The 21,705-nt window shown below is 43.7% G+C and overlaps 1 protein-coding gene across 6 annotated transcripts in view; it reads left to right on the top strand.

Annotated features, from left to right (window-relative positions):
- The window catches only part of SEPHS1 (selenophosphate synthetase 1), a 29,009-nt gene extending 9,333 nt beyond the window's left edge, over positions 1 to 19,676 (top strand). For 4 of the 6 annotated variants that reach the window (XM_060097740.1, XM_060097741.1, XM_060097743.1 and 1 more), the window contains 6 exons: positions 1,231 to 1,338; positions 2,214 to 2,368; positions 5,769 to 5,859; positions 7,824 to 7,923; positions 16,469 to 16,681; positions 18,395 to 19,676. In XM_060097740.1, the coding sequence (XP_059953723.1) occupies positions 1,231 to 1,338; positions 2,214 to 2,368; positions 5,769 to 5,859; positions 7,824 to 7,923; positions 16,469 to 16,681; positions 18,395 to 18,609 (882 nt within the window). In that variant the 3' untranslated portion in view covers positions 18,610 to 19,676. Of the gene's footprint in view, positions 1 to 1,230; positions 1,339 to 2,213; positions 2,369 to 5,768; positions 5,860 to 7,823; positions 7,924 to 8,401; positions 8,656 to 16,468; positions 16,682 to 18,394 lie in introns of those variants that run through there. The other 2 variants (XM_060097744.1, XM_060097745.1) reach the window with 2 other exon arrangements.
- The last annotated feature ends 2,029 nt before the right edge of the window (positions 19,677 to 21,705 follow it).

The following is a 21,705-nucleotide window of genomic DNA, read 5'->3' as shown; positions in this document are numbered from 1 at the left end:
CTGGACCCTCCACCCTGGCAGCTGGGAGGAGCCGATGAAGAGACTGGCAGCATCCTATCATTAGAAAGTGCCGGAGGCCCCTCCTTGTGCCAGGGGCACTGGGATCGAGCCCCGCACGTAGGGGCTGAGGCCGGGAGGCCTGAAGGTGGGGAGGGAGCGCTCCCCTCTTCGGGTACCCGCGACAAGCACGCACGCTCCCAGAAACCTGTCTCTCGCCCCTCCTCTGGCGCAGCGGTCCTGAGAGCCTGCGCACGCCGCTCCCCCGGTGTCCCACCTGTCCGGGGGCCCAGGGGGCTAGGACCGGAGTTCATCCTCTGCCAGCATCTCGTAGAAGGACCCGAGCGCCCACGCAGAAGGCGCAGCAGATCGCTGCAGCCCGAGCCTGGGGTTGGCGCCTCCCGGCTGCCGACCGCGCTGCGCTGTTACCTCGAGTGAGTCACAGGAGGGGATCAGGCTCCCTGCCGACCTGCCGGGAGGTCGTGAGACAACGTAAACGGGCAATGAAACGGCCGCTGGAAGTGACAGTAACTCGTGGTTTGATTACCCTTATTTCAGAAAGAAAAATGGGTCGTTTTCTCCTTTACTGTCTGGAGAAAGGCAACTTTAAAAAATTTTTAAGTATCTGTTGGCGGTAGAAAATCTTTATTACCACATTTCTGTTGAGTACTGTTTCAGAGTTCCTCAATAAAACCTTATAGTTTACTGGGAAATGCTTCCCTTTGTCTTTAGAAAACAATCTGATTTCAGGCCTAGGTGTCGTTTATTTCCTCTGTCTTTTTGTTTCTCAACCAAGATGATTTTCCTGTTTATCTCGTACAAGAAGCTCCCCAAACTTCTCCGTCTAGGTATATAAAACCCATCTTCTCTATAACCCATAGAGGTGACATTTTTAAGGATCTGCTTGGGAGAAGCGGCGGCTGCACATCTTTAGCACAGTTGTTTCCCAGCACTTTCACTCCGGCTCCTCTGAGACCAAGCACTCCAAGCTTTTCCCCGACATCTCCCACTCCGTTCCGCACCCAAATAAATTGCAGACTTCTCCCTAAAGTTTAGAACGGGAAAGAACCTGGAGACGATGGGCGCTGCACGAGAAAGGAGAGGTGGTAACGGGAAACCCCGAGAGTGGTTCTGTGATGGAGGAAAGGCGGTGAGTCCGTGAAGCACGGAGCCGAGGACCACGTCCCGGCAAGTCCCCCTGTGGCGCCTGCTCACGTCTCCCCTCTCTTCCAGGGCAGGATAGCCTGTGCCAACGTCCTCAGCGACCTCTACGCCATGGGGGTCACAGAATGCGACAACATGCTGATGCTCCTTGGAATCAGCAATAAGATGACCGACAGGGTAAGCAGCAGCCGGTCCGGCCGCATCCTCGGCCCCGGCTGTGGTCCTGTCACTTGTCTGGTTGGCCCTCCTTCCCCGCCGTGAAGTCAGGCTGTCCACGTCCCACCCGCCCTCTGCTTTTTGGCAGTTAGCAGCGAAGTAGAATAGGCTGGGCTCTTCGTGTCTCCATCCCCACCCGCTGCTTCCGCTTCTCTCTCCTGGGCGAACTGAAGCCAGCACGTTTGCGCGCGTGTGTTGTGGTGACGTTTAGGCTGCAGTAACAGCACCTCCGGGCCAGGCACCCGCCTCTTCGGCCGCGGTTGGCTGGTGACGTGGACGGCGGTGGGGCTGGGGTGCCCTGTGCTCCCTGTGCTCACCCGCTGGCATCTGTGGCCTCGCTGCCTGACCCCCTCCTTGGCCCAGAGGTGAACTCCTGTTTAGATTATTTTTGACAGGTAATTGGTTTCGTCCCTGCCAGAAGTTTGCCCTGCGCGTAGGACTGAGCATTCAGCAGGCCCTTCTCTGCCCTCACCGCGTGCTCCCGGGCCACTGCTTGTACACAGACACCTGGAGCGGGCGCGTGGGCACGCGTTAGCTGGTCACGGGATGGTTAAGGAACGTTCAGAGAGCTGGCTCAGGTACAGGGCAGCCCTGTGCACCCAGCTGTTCCGGTGTTTACTCCTCTGTGGTCTGGGCTACATTCGCGTTGTGACCTAGAGCCTCTTCCAACTTCTGATAAAAGGGCTCCCGTGTGAACTGTTCCCTGCCCCTTCTGTAAACCCTCAGGGCTTCCTGTAAGGGTTTTATGATCTTTTTATAACTACAGGGGTAGACTCTCTTTTCTGGGTTTTGAACTGAATGATGTGACTTTTAATTTGTGTCCTTTTAAACCGTAGGAAAGGGATAAAGTGATGCCCCTAATTATACAGGGTTTTAAAGATGCAGCAGAGGAGGCCGGAACATCTGTAACCGGCGGCCAAACAGTGCTAAATCCCTGGATTGTTTTAGGAGGTGTGGCTACAACTGTCTGTCAGCCCAACGAATTTATCATGTAAGTTGATTTTGGTTTCATGTCCCCTGGCCAGGTTCTGTCTCTCTCTCTCTTTCTTTTTTAAAAAATATATTTATTGAGATACTAATTCACATACCATACAGTTCACTTACTTAAAGTGTTTATAAATTCAGTGGTCTTTGGTATAGTCACAGGGTTTTGCAACCCTCACTAGAGTCGACTTCACGACACTTTTATTGCCCCAGCGAGAAACTCCATCCACCCCCTCGGCTGTCACACGCCACCGCCAGCCCCCATCTCCATCTCCCATCTCCATCCCGGCTTCTTTCACTTCACAGAATATTTGCATAATCTTTTTAAGGTGCATCCATTTTGCAGCATGTATCAGTACCTCATCCCTGTTTATAAAAAAGTTTTAGATTTTTTTTACTGAAGTATAATTCATATAACAAAATTTCACATAACATGAAATTTAGCATTTTGAAGTACGCAATTCATTGGTTTTTAGTATTCACGAAGTTGTGCAACCATCACCACTATCCAATTCCAGAACATTTCCGTCTCCCCAAGAAAGAAACCTTGTGTCCACAGCAGCCACTCCCAACTCCCTCCTCTCCCATCCCCTGGAAGCCACAGATCTACTGTCTGTCTCATGGATTTGCCTGTTTTAGACATTTCATATAAATGGAATCATGCAACATGTTTTATGTCTGGCTTCTTTCACTTAGCGTGTTTTTAGGGTTCATCCATGTTGCGTGTCTGTCACTACTTCGTTCCTTTTCGTGGGTGAATAACATTCCATTGTATGGACAGACCACAGTTTATTCATCCAGTCATAGGTCATGGACCTTTGAGTTATTTCCACCTGTGGTGAGTGATGCTGCTGTAAACATCGTGTGCAAGTTTTTTTGTGTGGATATACATTCCAATGCCCCGGGGTAGATACCTAAGAATTACTGGGTCATGTGGTAACTATTTAACTTGAGGAACAAACTAAGGCAGCTGCACCATTTTACCTCCCCACAGCCATGGATGGGACCCTGATGTCTCCACATCCTCACCAGGACTTGTTTTACTGTCTTTTTGGTAATAGCTGTCTTAGTGGGTACGAGGTGATATCTCACTGGGTTTTGATTTGCATTTCCCTGGTGGCCAATGCTATGAGCATCTTCTCTTGTGCCCTCTGGCCATTTCCAGATCCTTGGAGAAGTTTCTCTCTTAACAGAAGTTGGCCCTTTTCGTGCTTGATGTCTTATTAAGAAAAGCCACCTTGTCCTATTCTCAGAGGAAGCGAAAGCTCCACTTGTTTTATCTGATTTTGTGAGCAGAGGCACTGTGTGCAGAATTCCAGGGGTGTGAACGGCCCTGCGGTGCAGAATCCCTCACCTGCCCTCAGTCATCAGGGTCCCTTCTTGAGGCAGACACTTTTACCAGTCTTGGATATTTTTTAACCAAGTAACTCTTGACATTCAGATTATCTTCAGTTATGTTGACATGACACGTAGTACTCCAATGCATAGATCATCTTGCATGTGTGACTCTTGGTAAGAAGTTTTTCAGAATGGAATTGCTGGGTCCATTGCCTGTGCACCATAATTCTGATCGATGTCTTCAGTTTGCCCCTCATAGAGGCTCCACCAGCAATGGGTGAGGGTGCTGGCTTGCCCCATCCTAACTAGCATAGCCTGGTGACAGCCTCCTTGGTCTTTGCCTTACTCCTGAGAGTAAGGGTGAGTGTCATTTTCATGTATTCATGTCTTTGGTCCATTTTTTGACTGATGGGTACGTCCGTGTTAAGGGTCTTGCCTTTTACCTACATCCAGGTTTTATTTTCCTATGTTTTATGTTGGTAGTTCTCAAACTTTCCACTTAGATGGGACAAGAGAACTTGCACCTGTCTCACCCATTCCAGCTTTCCCACAAAAAAGGAACCCGGCTGTAGTCAAAAAACGAGAGGAAAAAAATAATAAAACAGGCTTCAGTGAATTTTTTGTCAACAACATGTATGCTTACTTTGTAAAATAAGAATGCACCTATGCAGGTGATTCTATTTTGTAAAAGACTGTCCACAAACTTAAAAATAACCCAGCAATTTTATCATACTTCACTTGCTGATACAAATTTGTAGGTTGCACATAACCACTGACGCACAAGAGCACACATCAGCTCTCAAGTACAGCTGAGTCAGAATTGAAAGGCATTTATGTCTTAAGGTCCCGTTTTTGGAAAATGAGTTTCTGGTATATCCTCCCAGAATTAATATTTTTCAAAGCTAACAATGGATATAGATATTACAGGATGAGTCAAGGAGCTAGTTGTTGATTTTTAAGTCTGTGCCCCTGGCTTTTTAATTGACCTGTATGAGTATTTGAGTTGTTCGCTGTCAGGGGACGGGATGGCTGTGTGGACAGCTCCTTGAACTTGGACAAGAAAGACAGGAGTGCTAGACCCATGCCCTGGTCGTGAGGATACAAGTGAGATGGGAGTTTTGTCTGAGGGGGGACAGTCTTTCTGCTTTTAGGGCTGCCTTTTTTTCAGTATTTGCCTTCTGTCTTTAAGACAGGGACCAACCAGGGACCCTGTGTACCAAGTAGGAAACTTTTTGGTCATAACTCTGAGTTTGAAACATTGATGCTGAAATCACCAAAACATTAGACCCACAGATTCTAGCCAAATCCCACATCCTGAGAAATGCCACCTGCATCTCTATCATATAAGTGATTGTAAAAAAAAAAAAGAGAGAGGGAAAGAAAGAGAGAGAGGAGAGAGAGAAAGGAAGGAAGGAAAGGGAGGGAGGAAGGAAGGAAAGAAAGAAAAAGAACAACAGTTTTTGTTCCAGAAGGCTTGTTGCCTCAGAACCCTGGTGGGTCTGTGTTGAAAAGTACACAAGAGGGCTTCCCTGGTGGCGCAGTGGTTGAGAGTCCGCCTGCCGATGCAGGGGACACGGGTTTGTGCCCCGGTCCGGGAAGATCCCACATGCCGCGGAGCGGCTGGGCCCGTGAGCCATGGCCGCTGAGCCTGCGCATCTGGAGCCTGTGCTCCGCAACAGGAGAGGCCACAAGAGTAAGAGGCCTGCGTACCGCAAAAAAAAAAAAAAAAAAGAAAAAGAAAAAAGTACACAAGAGCATGGATGAATCAGGGCCTGATGAGGCCTTTGAAGACTAAGCGATTTGCTTTTTTGGGAAACTGATAAGTCACTGGCCTAAGTGTTGTCGAAGTCCGTGGCCTCCTCACTTTTCATTTAATGTTTTGTTCGTCAGTCATCCTAGTAGTAAACGACAAAGCTCTAATACATGGCATTAGTTGGCTTAAATATAAGTGAGTGTTTGCAAACACACATGTGGTTTTACCAGCCTTTTCTTTCTCCTGTTTCACCGACAATGATGAACTTATCTCCTCGGTTGACTTGACAAGGACCTGCCTGTGCTCTCTTCTTCAGGCCAGATAACGCAGTGCCAGGCGATGTGCTTGTGCTGACCAAGCCCTTGGGGACGCAGGTGGCTGTGGCCGTGCACCAGTGGCTGGACATTGTGAGTGACCTTCACCTTCTGGTTTCAGCAGTGTGGTTTCTAAAATAAGCTCTTCTAGTTTTAGTACCAGGGAGTGTGCTGTCCGTCTAGGCCTTCAGAAATCCCGGGAATTGTCCTTATTCTTTTATTAGATCCAGTTTTCATGTATTGAATGCTTGAAGTAGGTAATCCCCTGCTCGGGGTTCAGAGATAATCCATAACGAGAATTTGGGGGACAGTGAGTGCGGTTTATCTGTTCATTTGGTGCTGAGATGGGTGTGTCTTTCATTCTTAAACATCACTAAAAAATAATACAGAGGAGGCAGTTCCCTGGCGGTCCAGTGGTTAGGACTCCTCACTTTCACTGCCGAGGGCCCAGGTTCAATCCCTGGTCGGGAACTAAGATCCCGCAAGCCGCGCGACAGGGCCAAAATAATAATAATACAGAGGAGAATGTGTGCAAGGTTTGCTATTTGAGGTATAAATAAGGCCAGGCTTATTGACAGTTTAGATTATTTTAGTCATGAGTTTTTTGGTCATTTCTGGTTGCTTGTTTTGTCTTTTTAAGCTAATTAGTAACTCAGAACATTTTGATAAATAATTATGTCGTGGAGAAAGCATCTAGAATATGAAGATATTTATCCTGAGTCACTTTTCAAGTGAGCTATGATCAGCTTTTCTTCCTTTAAGACTTTTCATTGCCATAACAACTCAAAATTTAATATGACTGTGGTCTGTTCTCACACCTCAATGCTTTTAATTTCTACAACTGTCATCTGAAACCATCAGTCCTGAGAAGCAATTGAAAAAGAACAATTTTATGTTATTCATCAACCAGGTATATCTTAGCTTGACAAACAGAGCAGAGAAAATCTTTTAAGGAGGCCGCATTCTTTAGTTATTTTTCCCTTCTCATCCAGTGAGGATGGGGAGATTTCCCATCAGCTGTGATCACCTGTGAGTCAGACCACAGGGCTTTTATAGGGCAGTGATCCAGAGGTGCTTTCCAATACGACTGCCCAGGTGAGGCAGAGGGGGTCCAGGAGGAGGGGCTCTGGGATCCTTCTGTTTGTCCCACCCCCAACTTGACACTGCCTTTGCTTTTTTTTTAACGAGTTTCTTAAAGATGCTCAGAATTGAAAAAAGCAAGTTTCAAAGACAAAGTAACAGCACAATACCCTTTCATAAAGGTTGGAAGCAACCCAAGCGTATTATTGTTTGGGCATCTATACGTACGAGGATACTATTTTTTGAAACGCAGGGAAATGACAAGTATAAAATTCAGAATCATTGTTACCTCTGGGGGAGAGATGGGGGCAGGGGGATAAGGGAGGGACGCAGAGATAGACTTAAGTTACTTGTTGGGCAGTAGATGTTGGGTATTACCAAGAAAGGAACAAACGCACAAATGCTGGCTATTAAAATGGACCGTGATGACTCTGTGTCATGAACTCGGCATCGTGACACCAGGTCCTTTGAAAGTCAGACTGAGGAAGAAGGGGGAAGACGGCAGTCTTTGAGAGGATGTGCTTTGTGGTCACCCATGCCGTCCTCATAGCTGATACAGTTGAAGTTGTTTCCCATTCATTTGTCCCTCAAGAGGACTTGATCCCAGAATTCAGGGCAAGTCAGTAAGAGTATAAATTAGATGAAAAATGAAAGCCATCCGCTTACTAGGGGAGATGGAGAAGAGAACCCAAGGACATTCAAAACTGTCTTGCTGGTTTCAAGTTTCCAGTACGCTGCAGTGTTTGACTACAGAGGTGTGGCTGAGGACAGAGAAGATGCCAGATGATATATCTAACGGCCACCTAAAGCAGTAGTCACGGGGGGAAGAGTTAGAAAGCTTAACATTGTGTGCAGAATTAAGGAAGCAGAACTCCCCAGAAGATGGCTAAGGAAAAAATACGCTCTTTCAGCGGTTAGAAACAAGACTGATCACGTTTTTTCTCTCTTTGCTCCCTCACCTGTGTTCCTGTCATTAGCCTGAGAAGTGGAATAAAATCAAGCTGGTGGTCACCCAGGAGGATGTGGAGCTGGCGTACCAGGAGGCGATGATGAACATGGCCAGGCTCAACAGGACAGGTGCGTCCAGGGCTCGCCTCGCAGGGGTTGGCCAGCTTTCTGAGCAGGGCCAGGACGGAAGACACTTTAGGCTTTGTGGGCCACAGACAGTCTCAGTTGCATTGATTTTCTTTCCCCCCCGCCCCATGACTCTTTGAGCACGTTTTTTTTTTAAAAAACAGAAAACAAAAAACCAGAATACATTCTTAGCTGGAGGAACTGGCCATGGGCCTGGTTGGGCCAGTGACTGCAGAGCCCCCTCTGTCGGTGCCTGGAGCCCCGGTGGGACTCCAGCTATGTCGCATGTTCTTGACAGAAGCGTGGGGTAAATGTGACTGACCTTAGAGGAAGTAAACGGCTGGCCACTGGCCTGAACCGTGCGCTAGGTCAGGTGGTGAGGCCATGAGCGTTTGTCCCCAGCCACTCCTCTCTGACCTGTGCGTCTGGAGTTCTCCAGGGCACTGTGCCTGTGCCAGCATCTGTGTCCCCTCTGGCTTAGAATCGCTCACCATGGGGACAGTGCCAGGCACCGGGGAGAAGCAGAGAAGTATGGATGAAGTCATCAGTTCACTGTCTGAATGTATGACATGGAGAGCTGAGGTCACGTTTTCTCTCTGTTGCTTCCAATTCTACGTTCCTGTGATTACGGGCAGCCCTGAACTCCTCTGTACCCCAAGAAACCAGAAAAGAAATGTATACAGCATGTTTTCAGCAATACTTGACTGACTTATTAAAGTGTTAACCTTGTCATAATTTTAATTCCCAGATTTGTGTACATAAATGAGTAATGACACTCATGCCATAATTTTTTCTTGACATTTCATTTCTAGTTTTAGCTTCTTAGTACTGATTAGAAAGTAATAATAATAATAGTGGTTACCATTGATTTGGTAGTTATTATGTACCAGGAACCTGACATATTTTCTCATTTAATTCTTCTGACAACCTTATCAAGGTAGCTACGATTATTCTCATTTCACAGGGAGGTTAAGTAACTTGCTCCAGGTCACACAGCTAATCGATGGGGACCTAGGATTTGAAGCCAGATACGCTTTTAATGCTTTGAAACTACTGCTTATAATGCCTTTAAGTGTTATATTCTATCCTTTTCTTAATGATTTAGTAAGAAATCAAGGCCATCTCCACAGTCTTTGTGCATAGTAATTGAACCAGTACTTTGTACTATGCTAAGAACCTTAAAAGTAGTGTAAAATAAAACAGGAAAGTTCAGGAAAGGGCCAGAATTCATCTTCTGGGAAGCAGCAAGGCTTGCCAAGGTACTCACTTGATGCAGTTTAAGCATCTTACAATGGATTTTTATTAGTGTTCATACCTGTATAGAAAGCACCAGGTATATTTTATAATTAAGAAGGAAGCCCTTGTTGGGTGTCTTTGAAGTCCTAACCTCTGACCAGCCAGAGGAACCCTTTCTGGAAAAGCATCTGTGTGGGTCGCTCTGTACTGAGGATTTGGAAGCAAGCCAGCATTTAGAATGTGAGCTCCAGGAGGGCAGGGAGCTCTGTTTCGTTCACTGCAGTGTCCACAGCACTTAGAAGGGTGAAGGACACACCACAGGGGTCACTAAATCTGGATGGAATGAGTGAACTCTGCTAGCCTTTCTTTTTGGCACTTCATGGACATCTTTTTAACAATCCTATGAATTGGATCCTGTTTTTCCTCCTTTGGCTGAAAAGAAATACATGTAAGAAATACACGCAGGTCTATTCTCAAACCCAAATCTGTCCAACTTTATAAAAGCCACTGTTTCTCCCACTTGTTCTATCTACATAAGCCTGTGATAGAAATTGGTACAGTTTTATTCTGGAAATATCAGTTTTCTTCCTCGTCATTAATTGCATGTTGTATTTAAGGACCTGGGTTTGGGTTGTGTGGCATCCTATTTTGGAACTTTGAAGATACTTGAAGACGAAGTTCTAGATGAAGTTCAAAAATCTTATCCTAAAAACAGTCCCTGTTTGTTTAGTTACTCGGGGTTCCCTGAGCCAGCAGTCAGAAACCTCATCCCTCTCATTCTACAACTTAGCACAAATGGCTCTGAACCCAATATATGTAATACTTAAGCCACGAAGTCTTCAATTATTTAAAAAGAAGAAGAAATTTGACTGTTGAACAGGGGATCTCAAAAGATCTTCTCCGAAACTCTGATTTTAAAGTCACTTTAAAGTGTGAAAAGAGGGCTTCCCTGGTGTTGCAGTGGTTAAGAACCCACCTGCAAGTGCAGGGGACATGGGTTTGAGCCCTGGTCCGGGAAGATCCCACATGCCGCGGAGCAACTAAGCCCGTGCGCCACGACTACTGAGCCTGAACTCTAGAGCCCACAAGCCACAACTCCTGAGCCCGTGTGCCACAACTACTGAAGCCTGCACACCTAGAGCCCATGCTTCACAACAAGAGAAGCCACTGCAATGAGAAGCCCTCGCACCGCAACAAAGACCCAATGCAACCAAAAATAATTAATTAATTAATTAATTTTTAAAAATTAAAAAAATAAAATGTGAAAAGAGATTTTTTTCCAGCATCTGCCTTTCCCACCTTCTTTATTAAAAATTTTTATTAGATACTGAGTTGATACAAAAGTTACTTTATAAAATATGTGCAGGGCTTAAGGAACAGCAGTACAGTACCCATGTGTCTACCATCTCATGTGAGAAAGAGAACCTGGCCTTATAAGCCCCAAGGGGCCCCTCCCACGCCCAGCTCGGGAAAAGGGGCAACGCTGTTCTGAATCTAATGTTTATCCTCATGTGTTTTAAACTGTTTTTGCCACATAGCCTTGTACCCTTCAGCAATAAGTTAGTTTTGCATTTTTTGCTTTATTAAATCATACCTGTGTCTGTTATTTCATTTTATTTTTTGCTGTTTTGTACACTGTTTAAGATTCCTGAGTGTCATCCCTGGTGTGTGTAGCTGTATTTCTGCTGTATAGTCTTCCACTCCATGACTGACTGCTGCTGAGGACTCCTGGTGCACATGTGTAGGAAAGAGGGCAGTACTGCCTTAGCTTTTCTGGAAGGTGCTAAATGATTCCCAGAGTGGTAGTATACCACAGTATTTGAGAGTATGCTACATTTTAAAGATTCTTTAATATGTTTTCTCTTCCTGTTTATTTTCTATAGTTTTTCTACTGTAAAAAAAAGAAAATCATGCTAACTATGGAAAAGTTTTCAGAAAATGAAAAAAAAAAAGGAGAGAAAAAACATTGTTCATAATCCCACCAGCCAAAAACAGCTTCTGTTAATATTTTTATGTATTTTCCCAGGATTTTTTCCCTTTGGTTGGTTGGTGGTTTACTGTTGTCTTATTGTTGATGTTGTAAACTAATGGTTAGTGTACATTTTACTTATATTTGGAATTTGCTTTTATTCATTTAATATCACTAAATTCTTTTTTCCATATTATATAACCCTAGTATACACATAATGTTTAATGGCCAGATGTTCTACCAGAGTGATATACCATAATTAAATTACTTTTTGCCTACTTTTGAACAATTTATTTTGAGGTCAAATTTTTTAATAATTTTTTTCCTGCATTCCAGGAGTATTTCTTTGGCAATATTCAACATTAAGTTGAATTGTAATTATTTAATTCTGTGTTCTCAGATGTTCTCATCACTTACAACCAAGGCTTTTCATTCGTACTTCTCTTGCTGTGCCGTTCAAAATATCTGAGGAGTCTTTTTCCTTTTTTTGGTCCTTCAAATTAAGTAGCTTAACAATAAGAAAGTAATTGGTAATGGATTTATTTTTACCCACGTGGGTTATTAGTTTGTTTATAATTTGAGCATTTAAGATTCCCCATCCTTAAGTTGTAGACATTGTTGGTAGGGATACAGTATGGCAGAACACTTATGCAGGAGTGTTTGGTCATATGTAGCAAAATTCTGTGTACGTTTATTTTGACCCAGAAATCCCACTTCTATGCGTCTGTCCCAGAGCTACAGTGGCCAAAGTATGAAATGACATGTGTACAAGGCTATTCATTGAAGCACTGTTTATAACTGCAAAAGAAGGAAACAGTCCAAATGTCCATCACTAGGTGACTGATTGTATTATCTCATCTCCATGCACAGAGGAATACTATACAGCTATAAAAAGGAACAAGAAAGCTTTATTACTAGGGAGCTATCTCTAGGATATGGCCAGATGAAAAAAGCAAAGGACAGCATGTATGTAGTATGCTACATTTTGTATGTTCATAAATGAATATGAAGTAATAATATGTATTTTATACTTTCAAAAAGAAACAATGGAAAAAATAACTCATTAATACAAATTGTTACATATAAGAGGGAATAGGGAGGAAGCAGACCCTCTCTGAACATGCTTTGTTTTGTAAGTTTGACTTGGAAATAAATGTTTTATATAGTTTTCTATACTTAAAAGTTAAATTAAGGGCTTCCCAGGTGGCACAGTGGTTGAGAGTCCGCCTGCCCATGCAGGGGACGCGGGTTCGTGCCCCGGTCCGGGAGGATCCCACATGCCCCTGAGCTGCTGGGCCCCTGAGCCATGGCCGCTGAGCCTGCGCGTCTGGAGCTTGTGCTCCACAACGGGAGAGGCCACAATGGTGAGATGCCCGCGTACCGTAAAAAAAAAAAAAAAAGTTAAATTAAAAGAGCATATTTTACAAATCCGAACCACATTTTTTTAAGGCCGTTCAACATATTTCTAAGTTAGTGGCAAAGTCACATGAAGAATTATTTCAAATCGCTTTGAGCCTGGTAGTTTCAGGGCACATCCTCAGAACAAAAGTCCACAAAAATATTTCATTGTCATCAGTGGGTTTGTGTTTGTGAGAATGTTGGTATAGTAAGATAAAGCAAATAAGTTAATGTAGTTAGGAACAAAGATTTTAAGAATAAGAGAGAAGTAGTAAGATCAAAGAAGCTAAGTGTAATCTTTAATTCGGAATTATCAGTGTGAACTCAGGATTTTTTTTTTTTCTGTAAAAATGTTTATTTCCGTGCCTATTGAAAAGGCCTAGAAGTAGTGATAACCAGCAGGCCTCAAGTCCGAGTGCCCAGATTCTGTTCGGAAAGTTAATGTTCTCCACTAAAAAGTGCCAGGACTCCCTGGGGAAATGGCAGATTCCAGTTTGGGGACAGGAAGTACAGAAGCTAAGCCGGGACTTCCTGTGCCTGAAAGTGGTGGCACTGTCACTGACTAGTGGGGTCGTGTCACTTCCCCACAGCTTGAAGGGGCTCCCACCCGTCACAGTGGAGAGGGGGGTGCAGTTTGAGTATCAAAGACAAGAGTGACCATATCAAGTATCTAAACAAATGATAATTAAAACTTTTTTGGTCACCTTTGAAAGTTGCTAGGGCACCCACTTCTTCTGAAATAAAAGGAATCAACCCCTTATTTTACCTGTTTTATATGGAGTGTATTTCAGGGAAACCATATTTTCTAAAAAATTCTTTATAGACGTCACGTCTAATAAACACAGGAAAAATGAGGGAATTACAAAGTTGCCATTTTTGCTGCTCCCTTGATTTCATGAACCTCAACAGCAAACATCAGTGGCTGCTAAAACCTTTTGGTGAAAGGTTCTCATTGAGATATTCCCCACCCCCATGAAGTATTCTTGCCAGCAAAAAATGAACCTGAGTCTCTTGGAGCCTTGGTCCTAAACACCCGTACAGGAAATCAGGAAGGTGGTGGAACATGTCAGCATCGGGGAAGACCACCACATCCGTAATGCAGGAGATGCTACAGGAAAAAATGGCTAGGTTTCCACACATAAATGACATGGGGGGAAAAGGAGGGGAAACTGTTAAAAATTAAAAAGTTTAAGAGAGAACAATCAAACGTAGCATTAATTTGGTTGGTGCGATAATGATACTGTGGCTGTTACCAGTTTTTTTATCTTTTAGAGGCACACACGGAAATACTGTATGTATAGGCGAAGTGATATGATTGGGGTTGGCTTTAAAGTTGCCCACGCCCCGGACCCTCCACATCCCCCAACAAGTGGGCAGGAGTAGGTGAGGCCCCAGAAGAAAGGTGGTGCTGGTTGACGCGGGGTCTTGTTGGGTACGTGGGAGTTCGTTGTGGGCTGCTACTCTCTCTACTTTGTGTTGCGTTGAAATTTCCGTAGTAAAAATTAGCAACAGTAATTCCCCGTACAGGGAAGAAGTGGTCATCAGAGCCTCAAAAACTGAATCCCTCTTACTGACTGTAGGACTCAGTGGGTCCTCTTGTCCACTATGGTCCTCAAAGCTTGGGAAGAGCTGAAGTGCAGGTCTTGGCTTTGTTAAATGGCATCGGCTGCCCCACTGCACCAGGTGCAGGTGTGTGAATAGGATGGGCCGTCCTAGTTGCTTTTCTAGCACCATGGACTAGAAGGGTCGATTCTCCTCTCTGCATGTGTCGTTGAGATTGCACCCAAGTAAAAGAGATCTTGGTCTAAAGAGAGGAAATGTACCCCCAAAAAAGGCATTCACCCCAGAGTACTTCTGTAAACACAGGGCATATTTCATTCCAAGATTAGCCTTTCCGTTACTTTCCCCCCTAAAATGAAATACTTCGGTGTGACTCTAAAATAAATATGTACAAGCTCTATATGAGGAAAACTACAAAACTGGTGAAAAAAATTAAAGGTTAAATAAATGGAGGTATTCCACGCACACGGATAGGAGGACTCAACAGTATCAAGATGTCAGTTCTTCGCAACTATAGGAGTAATGCAATCCCAAGTAAAATTCCAGCAAGTTATTTTGTGAGTATCAACAAACTCATTCTGAAGTTTATATGGAGAAGCAGCGGACCCAGAACAGGCAACACAGTGGTGAAGAAGAGCAGGTTGGAGGAGTGACACTTCCCAACTTCAAGACTTCATATGAAGCTGCAGACATCAAGACAGTATGGTGTTAGTGAAAAAAGAGACAGATAGATCAATGGAACAGAATAGAGAGCCCAGAAATAGGCCCGTATAAGTATAGTTGAACTGCTCTTTGACAAAGGAGCAAAGGTAATTTAATGGAGAAAGGATAATCTTTTCAACAAATGGTGCTGGAAAAACTACACATCCACAGGCAAAAAATGAATCTAGACACAGGTCTTAAACCCTTCATAAAAATTAACTCAAAATGGATTGTAGACCTAAATGTAAAATGCAAGACTGTTAAACTCCTAGAAGATAACATAGAAGAAAATTTAGGTGACCTTGAATTTGGTGATGACTACTAAGATAACACCAGCACTATCCATAAAAGAAAAAATTGACAAGTTGGACTTCATTAATATAAAAAAACTTCTCGGTGAAAGAGAGAGAGGATGAAAAGACAAACCACAGACTAGGAGAAAATCTAAATCTTCACAAAACACGTCTGATGAAGGACTGATAATCCAGAATATACAAAGAACTCTCAAGACCCAACAATAAGAAAATCCAGTTAAAAAATGGGAAAAAGATCTGAACAGGCACCTCACCAAGGAAGGTATACAGATGGCAAATAATCATATGAAAAGATGCTCCACATCATATGTCACTAGGGAATTACAAATTAAAACAGGATACTACCCCACGTCTACTAGAATGGCTAAAATCCAGAACACCAAATGCTGGTGAGTATGTGGAACAATAAGAACTCATTGATTGCTGGTGGGAATGCACAATGATACAGCCACTTTGGAAGAGAGGTTGGCAGTTTCTTACAAAACTAAATCTACTAATGTGATCCAGCAGTTGTGCTCCTTGGTATTTACCCAAATGAATTGAAAACTTCTGTCCACCCAAAAACCTGCACACGGATGTCTGTTGCAGTTTTATTTATAATTGCCAAAACTTGGAAGCAACCAACAAGTCCTTCAGTAGGTGGTGAACAGATAAATAAACTGGTCCATCCAGACAGTGGTATTGTTCAGTGCTAAAAAGAAGTGAGCTATCAAGCCATGAGAAGATACGGAGAAACCTAAAGTACACATCACTAAGTGAAAGAAATCAATCCGAAGAGACCAAATATTGTGTGATTCCAACTCTGACATTCATCACAGCACCACACTGATGCTGGGTGTTAATGCAGGAGGAATGGGGCTGGGGGGCACCGTACGGCAGCTTCCTGCACTTCTGCTCAATTTTCTCTAACCCTAAGACTACTCCAAAAAATAAAGTGTTTTATTTTTTTAATTAAAAAATAAAAAAGAGATTAACCTTTTAGACATCAGGAAAGTACCTTGAATTTAGGTCAGACAGTCTTAAAAGATCTTGTTTTTTGATTTTAGGAGAGTTAGACAGGTTTACCTTTTGAGATAGCATTGAGATAGCATTTGAGATAGTTGAGATGGCATTTCCTCTCTACAGATATTTTAGTTTCCTGGGAATTTACTGTTGGTTGAACCTGCTGTTCTGAGTGGTTCAAACTGAACTAAGAAACCAACTTTCAGAATTTCACTCCAGGTTTTGTTGATTTCACTTTCATGTTATGCTGTTGCCGACCGATTAGGAGTTCTGAGATCAAAGCACATGTAAGAGTTTGAGGAAGGGTGTTTTCTCGGGGTCTCCATTCACGACACCAGACGATAAAGGCTCCTCTGTCCTCTGGCAGCGGCGGGACTCATGCACACATTCAACGCCCACGCGGCCACCGACATCACGGGCTTCGGGATCCTGGGCCACGCACAGAACCTGGCCAAGCAGCAGAGGAATGAGGTGTCCTTTGTGATTCACAACCTCCCAGTCCTGGCCAAGATGGCAGCCGTGAGCAAGGCCTGCGGGAACATGTTTGGCCTCATGCACGGGACCTGCCCAGAGACATCAGGTACCAGGGCCGCAGGCCGGGTTGAGGGTTAAGCAGGGAGGCCAGTGGGATGTCCCCGAGGAGGAGGAAGCCAGGTCCAGGAGCTGGACACCACCCAACCCCACGTGAGGGTTTGGCTGCAAGGCTTCTCAGCCCCCTGCAGCATCTCCTGCCATCCTGCTTGTGATGAGCAGTGTCATTTTCAGTCCAGTGTTTGTGTCTGGTGATGGGATGGGAGGGAGGGAGGGCGGATATGGGGAAAATAGGTCAGCATTCAGTTTCCATTGACAACTCAGCATTTTAAATAACCCATGTACCCATAGGTTACATTGAAGAGGCTGTATTTTTTCCTTGCAAAAAAAAGTCTAAAATTGCTGTTTTGAGATGAAATAGTATACTGTGTCTCCAAAGTACCATTTTTTTTCTCTCTTCTTTTTACCTGGATCTCTGTTTCATCTTTACAGCCTCCCCCCCCCCCCCGCCCACAACCCTCGTTTCTCCCCCTAGTTTCTTTTACTTCTTATTTTATTTTTTCTATAACTCAGTAGTTTCCTTACCCTGGTAAAACAGTTGAATCATCTGGGCATTAAGAAAAATACCCATGCCTAGACTAGACCCCTAGGAAACCTAATTAAGTCAGTCTTGGGTGGGCCTGGTTGTGAGAAATTCTGACCCCCAGAGGCCAAGACCACAAAGCCCCACCCACGCACCAGCCCTTGAGGGGGGCCTGGGGTCTCTGGTGGGCCTCTCACGGCAGCAGAGAGGATCCTGCCACTTGCTGGCCTCGAAATAGATACGAAATCCATTTCTTAGAAACAAGCTCCACGAGGGCAACTGAACTGCCAGTAGAGCAGCTCCTGCTACCTGGAGGGCATGGAATCAGTTGGAATAAACTAACGAACATTCCCAACTAATGCAACCTGTCTCTTTTCAAATATGAGAAGGTTTTCCTTTTTTGTAAAAGTGTAGTATATATTTTTTCCTGATTTGTGTTTCTTCTACTTACAAATATATGAAATATTCTGGCCTAGCTACTCGAGTACCAATGAAGATTTCTTCGCATATATCTTATATTTTTTCCATTTTGAAGATAATGACAGAACCAGGGACAGAACCCAGATACTTTGAGGCATGCACACTTTCTTCCTGACCTTAATTTTTAAATTTAAAAATATATATACGAGCCATGGCCGCGGAGCCTGTGCGTCCGGAGCCTGTGCTCCGCAATGGGAGAGGCCACAGCAGTGAGAGGCCCGCGTACAGCAAAAAAAAATAAAAAATAAAAAAAAATAAAAATAAAAAAATATATATACCAAAAGCCTTTTTTTTTTTTTTTTTTAAATAAAATGAGGACTCCATGTAGAGAATCAAATAGAAAAGGAGAAGTTCTCTCTTGTTTTTAAATAATCCTTTCAGCACAGCCTGGAAAAGATAGCCTCCACGTACACTACTGAGCCTCAAACACCTCACTCCTACCTGCACGGCGTCAGACGATTCTCAGGTGGGGCGTTTTCATGATTTAAAGTTGGTTGCGTGTGTTTTGAAATACAGCAGGAGCTGACCAAGGGGCTGCTTAATGGCTCCGCAGTGTGGAAGAGGTGAAGGCAGTGCAACCGGCTTCTTCCTAGAATGTAGCTCAGTGCGGACGTTTCCTAGAGAGAGAGTGGCAGGGAGACTGCAGACACAGCATCACGGTTAACGGTCATCCTTTTTTCTTTTTTTTCCCTTTGCCAGGAGGCCTTCTAATCTGTTTACCGCGTGAGCAAGCAGCTCGGTTCTGCGCAGAGATAAAGTCCCCCAAATACGGTGAAGGCCACCAAGCATGGATTATTGGGATCGTGGAGAAGGGTAACCGCACGGCCAGGATCATCGACAAACCCCGGATCATCGAGGTCGCGCCCCAGGTGGCCACCCAGAATGTGAACCCCACACCTGGTGCCACCTCTTAATCTAGGCCGAGGCAGCTGTGTGGTTTTGTTTTAAATAGCTCTATTTCCTCTATCATCATTTCAATTAAAGACTATAAACAACAGTGAAAAAAATCTCATTGTGTCTACACATCTGGTGACCTTAGGTCGATTTGTGAGTGGATGCAATTAATCAAATAAAATCCATTGCCTTTTTTTCCCGTTACATTAACTGAAGATGCACCTAATCTTGAGGCAGCTTCTGAGTTGAGAATTATATTGTTATCCAATACTGTTGATTCATTTTGAATCTTTAGACACTTATCTCTTGCCGAGTAGGCTCTTTTTAAAGGTGCTTTCACGTAGCACAGACATTACCCACTGTAGTGTCAAATAGCAGTTTGTGTCTTTTCATTTTGTGTATATTTATCATTATCAGTCTGATCCTTTTTGAAGCGTCTGGAAGGGTATTCTGGAAAGACAGAATTGGTGAGTGAGTGACAAAATGGTATCCCAGGAGCGAGAGGGTTGCATGAGTCCTTTGAGTCTTCTAATTCCATAGCATCTCTTCGACCCAAGAGTGCATTCAGTTAAACCAGGCAAGTGCTTAACTCTGCATGGGAAGCACTTTGAAGACAAAAAAGAAATGTTACTTCTTTTTTTTGTAGCCTTCCTAATACTTACAGTAATATCATTAACTGTTTTCTTTACCAATAGCAAAAAAGGACACTTTCTGCAATGTAATTAGATGTTCGATAGCGCAGCAAGGAATTGCCCTCCGAAAGGGGGTTCATGTATAATACTCATTTACAAGTCAACATATAATTAGCTACACAAATAATTTTTAAATATAATCAAAAATAAAGACTGTTCTGTGGATAGTAGTGTTTAATACATTTTATATTTTGTATGGTGATTTCAGGCCTTTTGATTTCTTCAAATCAGCAGCTGTTTAGCCTGATCCTTAGCGTTATCTTGTCCTTTGCACCATTACTTTTCCGTGCACGCTTCCTGTGATCTGTGTGGAAACGCGTATTGCCAGCTGTGCAGCTCGGGCGTCAACTTGTTATTCAAATAAATATTTAATTTTTGTTATTGCTCTTGTATAATCAGATGCCCCTTTTAGTATTATTTTAGAAGCATCGGGAGGGTTTTGGCTAAAATACAGTTTATTGGGGGAAAAACTAGATTTTAGTTTTATAAAACTTTTAAGTCTTTCACGGGACCTATATTTTCTTGAGGTAAATTTTGTAGTTCTAGAACAAACAGGCAATCTAAAAAGGTGTTTATCGGTGTTAACTTAAAAACAGAGGCTTCCTTATACTTTCACCTACGGAATGAGTAGGAGGGGGCTCCTGTCCTCAAGCACAAGTGCACTGATTCCTCACGCGTCTGCGCTGGAAGCTTCTGAGCGCTTCCTGCCTGCAGGCGCCGAAGCCGAGAGAACAGCCAGACTTCTTGCCAAAGGAAACCACCACCTGGGAGGCGAAGCCCCGGAAGAGGCTCCACCCTGGATGCGTCCTTCTTCATGGGGCCAAAGCGCAGCCTCTTCGCACGTGTTACTGGAACTCAAGCCATAAGTTCGGTGCGCGGGACCGAGGGGCTGCTGCAGAACTGAAATTAATTGGACGTTTTATAGGAATTAAAACCCATGTTGGTCCTCAAAAGCTACAAGCAGGTGGTCTGCAAAATAAAATGTGTTGGAAACCTGAGTAAGAGAAACATACTGTTGAGCTTTTTTTCTTTCTTTAAATACAGGCGTGACGGCTAAATCTGAACTACTTTCAATGTTGATCATGTCTTGAATGCTGATGGTTTCCTTGGTGGCAGGTCTGCTGAGAGGAAGTGAGCCAATTGAATGATGCACCTGAGGAAATCATCTTCGTGAAGATTCATGTTTATAAAGAGAAAATGCTGGGTACTTAGAAGTCCGTGTAATCGAGGAGAAAGAACTGGGCTTTAAAGGGGTGTTTCTTAGAGTGAGTCCACATCACACCTGTATCAGAATCACCTGGGGATGCTTGTCCCAGTCAAACTGTTGGGCCCACTGCAGGCCAACAGCATCAGAATTTGGGGGGTGTGGGACTAGGGAAGCCTGCTTAAGTGAGCGCCCTGCGTGGCTAGGCACACTCGTTGCAGAGGCACCGAGGGAGGGAGAGACCTTGCTTTTACCACACGCTTTTCCGGGAATTATCAAGTCTTGACCATTCTGTTTATTGACATCTGGGTCCAACAAAACAAAGAAAAACCCCCCACGTTATCTTGCACGTTCTTTGAAGAATCAAGTGATTGTCACTGAGTATTTGAGTTCTTGGCAAAATCTATGGAGACTTTTAAAATTCGGTGAACAGTTAATAAATAGGCAATTATTTGACTTTCTGGTAGCACTTTAAAACTTCACACTGAGGTGTGTTCATCTTGGTATAGAGATTTATTGCCTTTCAACCCTATGATGTTTTGGCATCCAAAAATATAGTTTGTTAGAATGCATGGCATTGGTGAGGACAGCCTACAGAGCCTGGACCCTGGGGAGCTCAGTAATTCCTTCAGGAAACAGGAGTCATTTGCCAGTGAGTATCCAAGCTGGGTGTGTTAATTGCACAGGCTGTGTTGAAGGATTTATTGTGATTCAGTCCAGGAAAAGCAACAAATACTGTGCTAAGTGATATGTACTTTGGGGCTCAGTATTTTTAAATAACTTAGTATATCGTAGTTTCCAAATTCTGCATGCCTTATGATGTAGTTTCCAAATTCTGCATGCCTTAGTATATTGTAGTTTCCAAATTCTGCATGCCTTAGTATATTGTACTTTCCAAATTCTGCATGCCTTTTAAATAACTTAGTATATTGTAGCTTCCAAATTCTGCATGCATTATAAATGCAAGTGTTTCAAAATCATTCTGATTGTAGATGTATAAGCCAGCAGTTTCCAGCCTGAATTTAGCATTGCCCTTGAAAGTTAATCTGAATTCTAAATTTTAGTGTTATTCTGTAAAGAAAGACCAGAATAGCTATACTAGACTATTCTTAATTTTTAGAAGTAATAACGCAAGCATAGATATTGATGCTTCAGATACTTAACTGTCGCGTGTGCACGTGTGTGTGTGTGTGTAAGTGTGTATATATCTCCCTGAGCTG

This window comes from Mesoplodon densirostris, chromosome 4 (genome assembly GCF_025265405.1).
Source record: "Mesoplodon densirostris isolate mMesDen1 chromosome 4, mMesDen1 primary haplotype, whole genome shotgun sequence".
NCBI lineage: Eukaryota > Metazoa > Chordata > Mammalia > Artiodactyla > Ziphiidae > Mesoplodon > Mesoplodon densirostris.
Note: the sequence above shows the minus strand (reverse complement) of the source record. Positions and strands in the feature narration are given on the sequence as shown.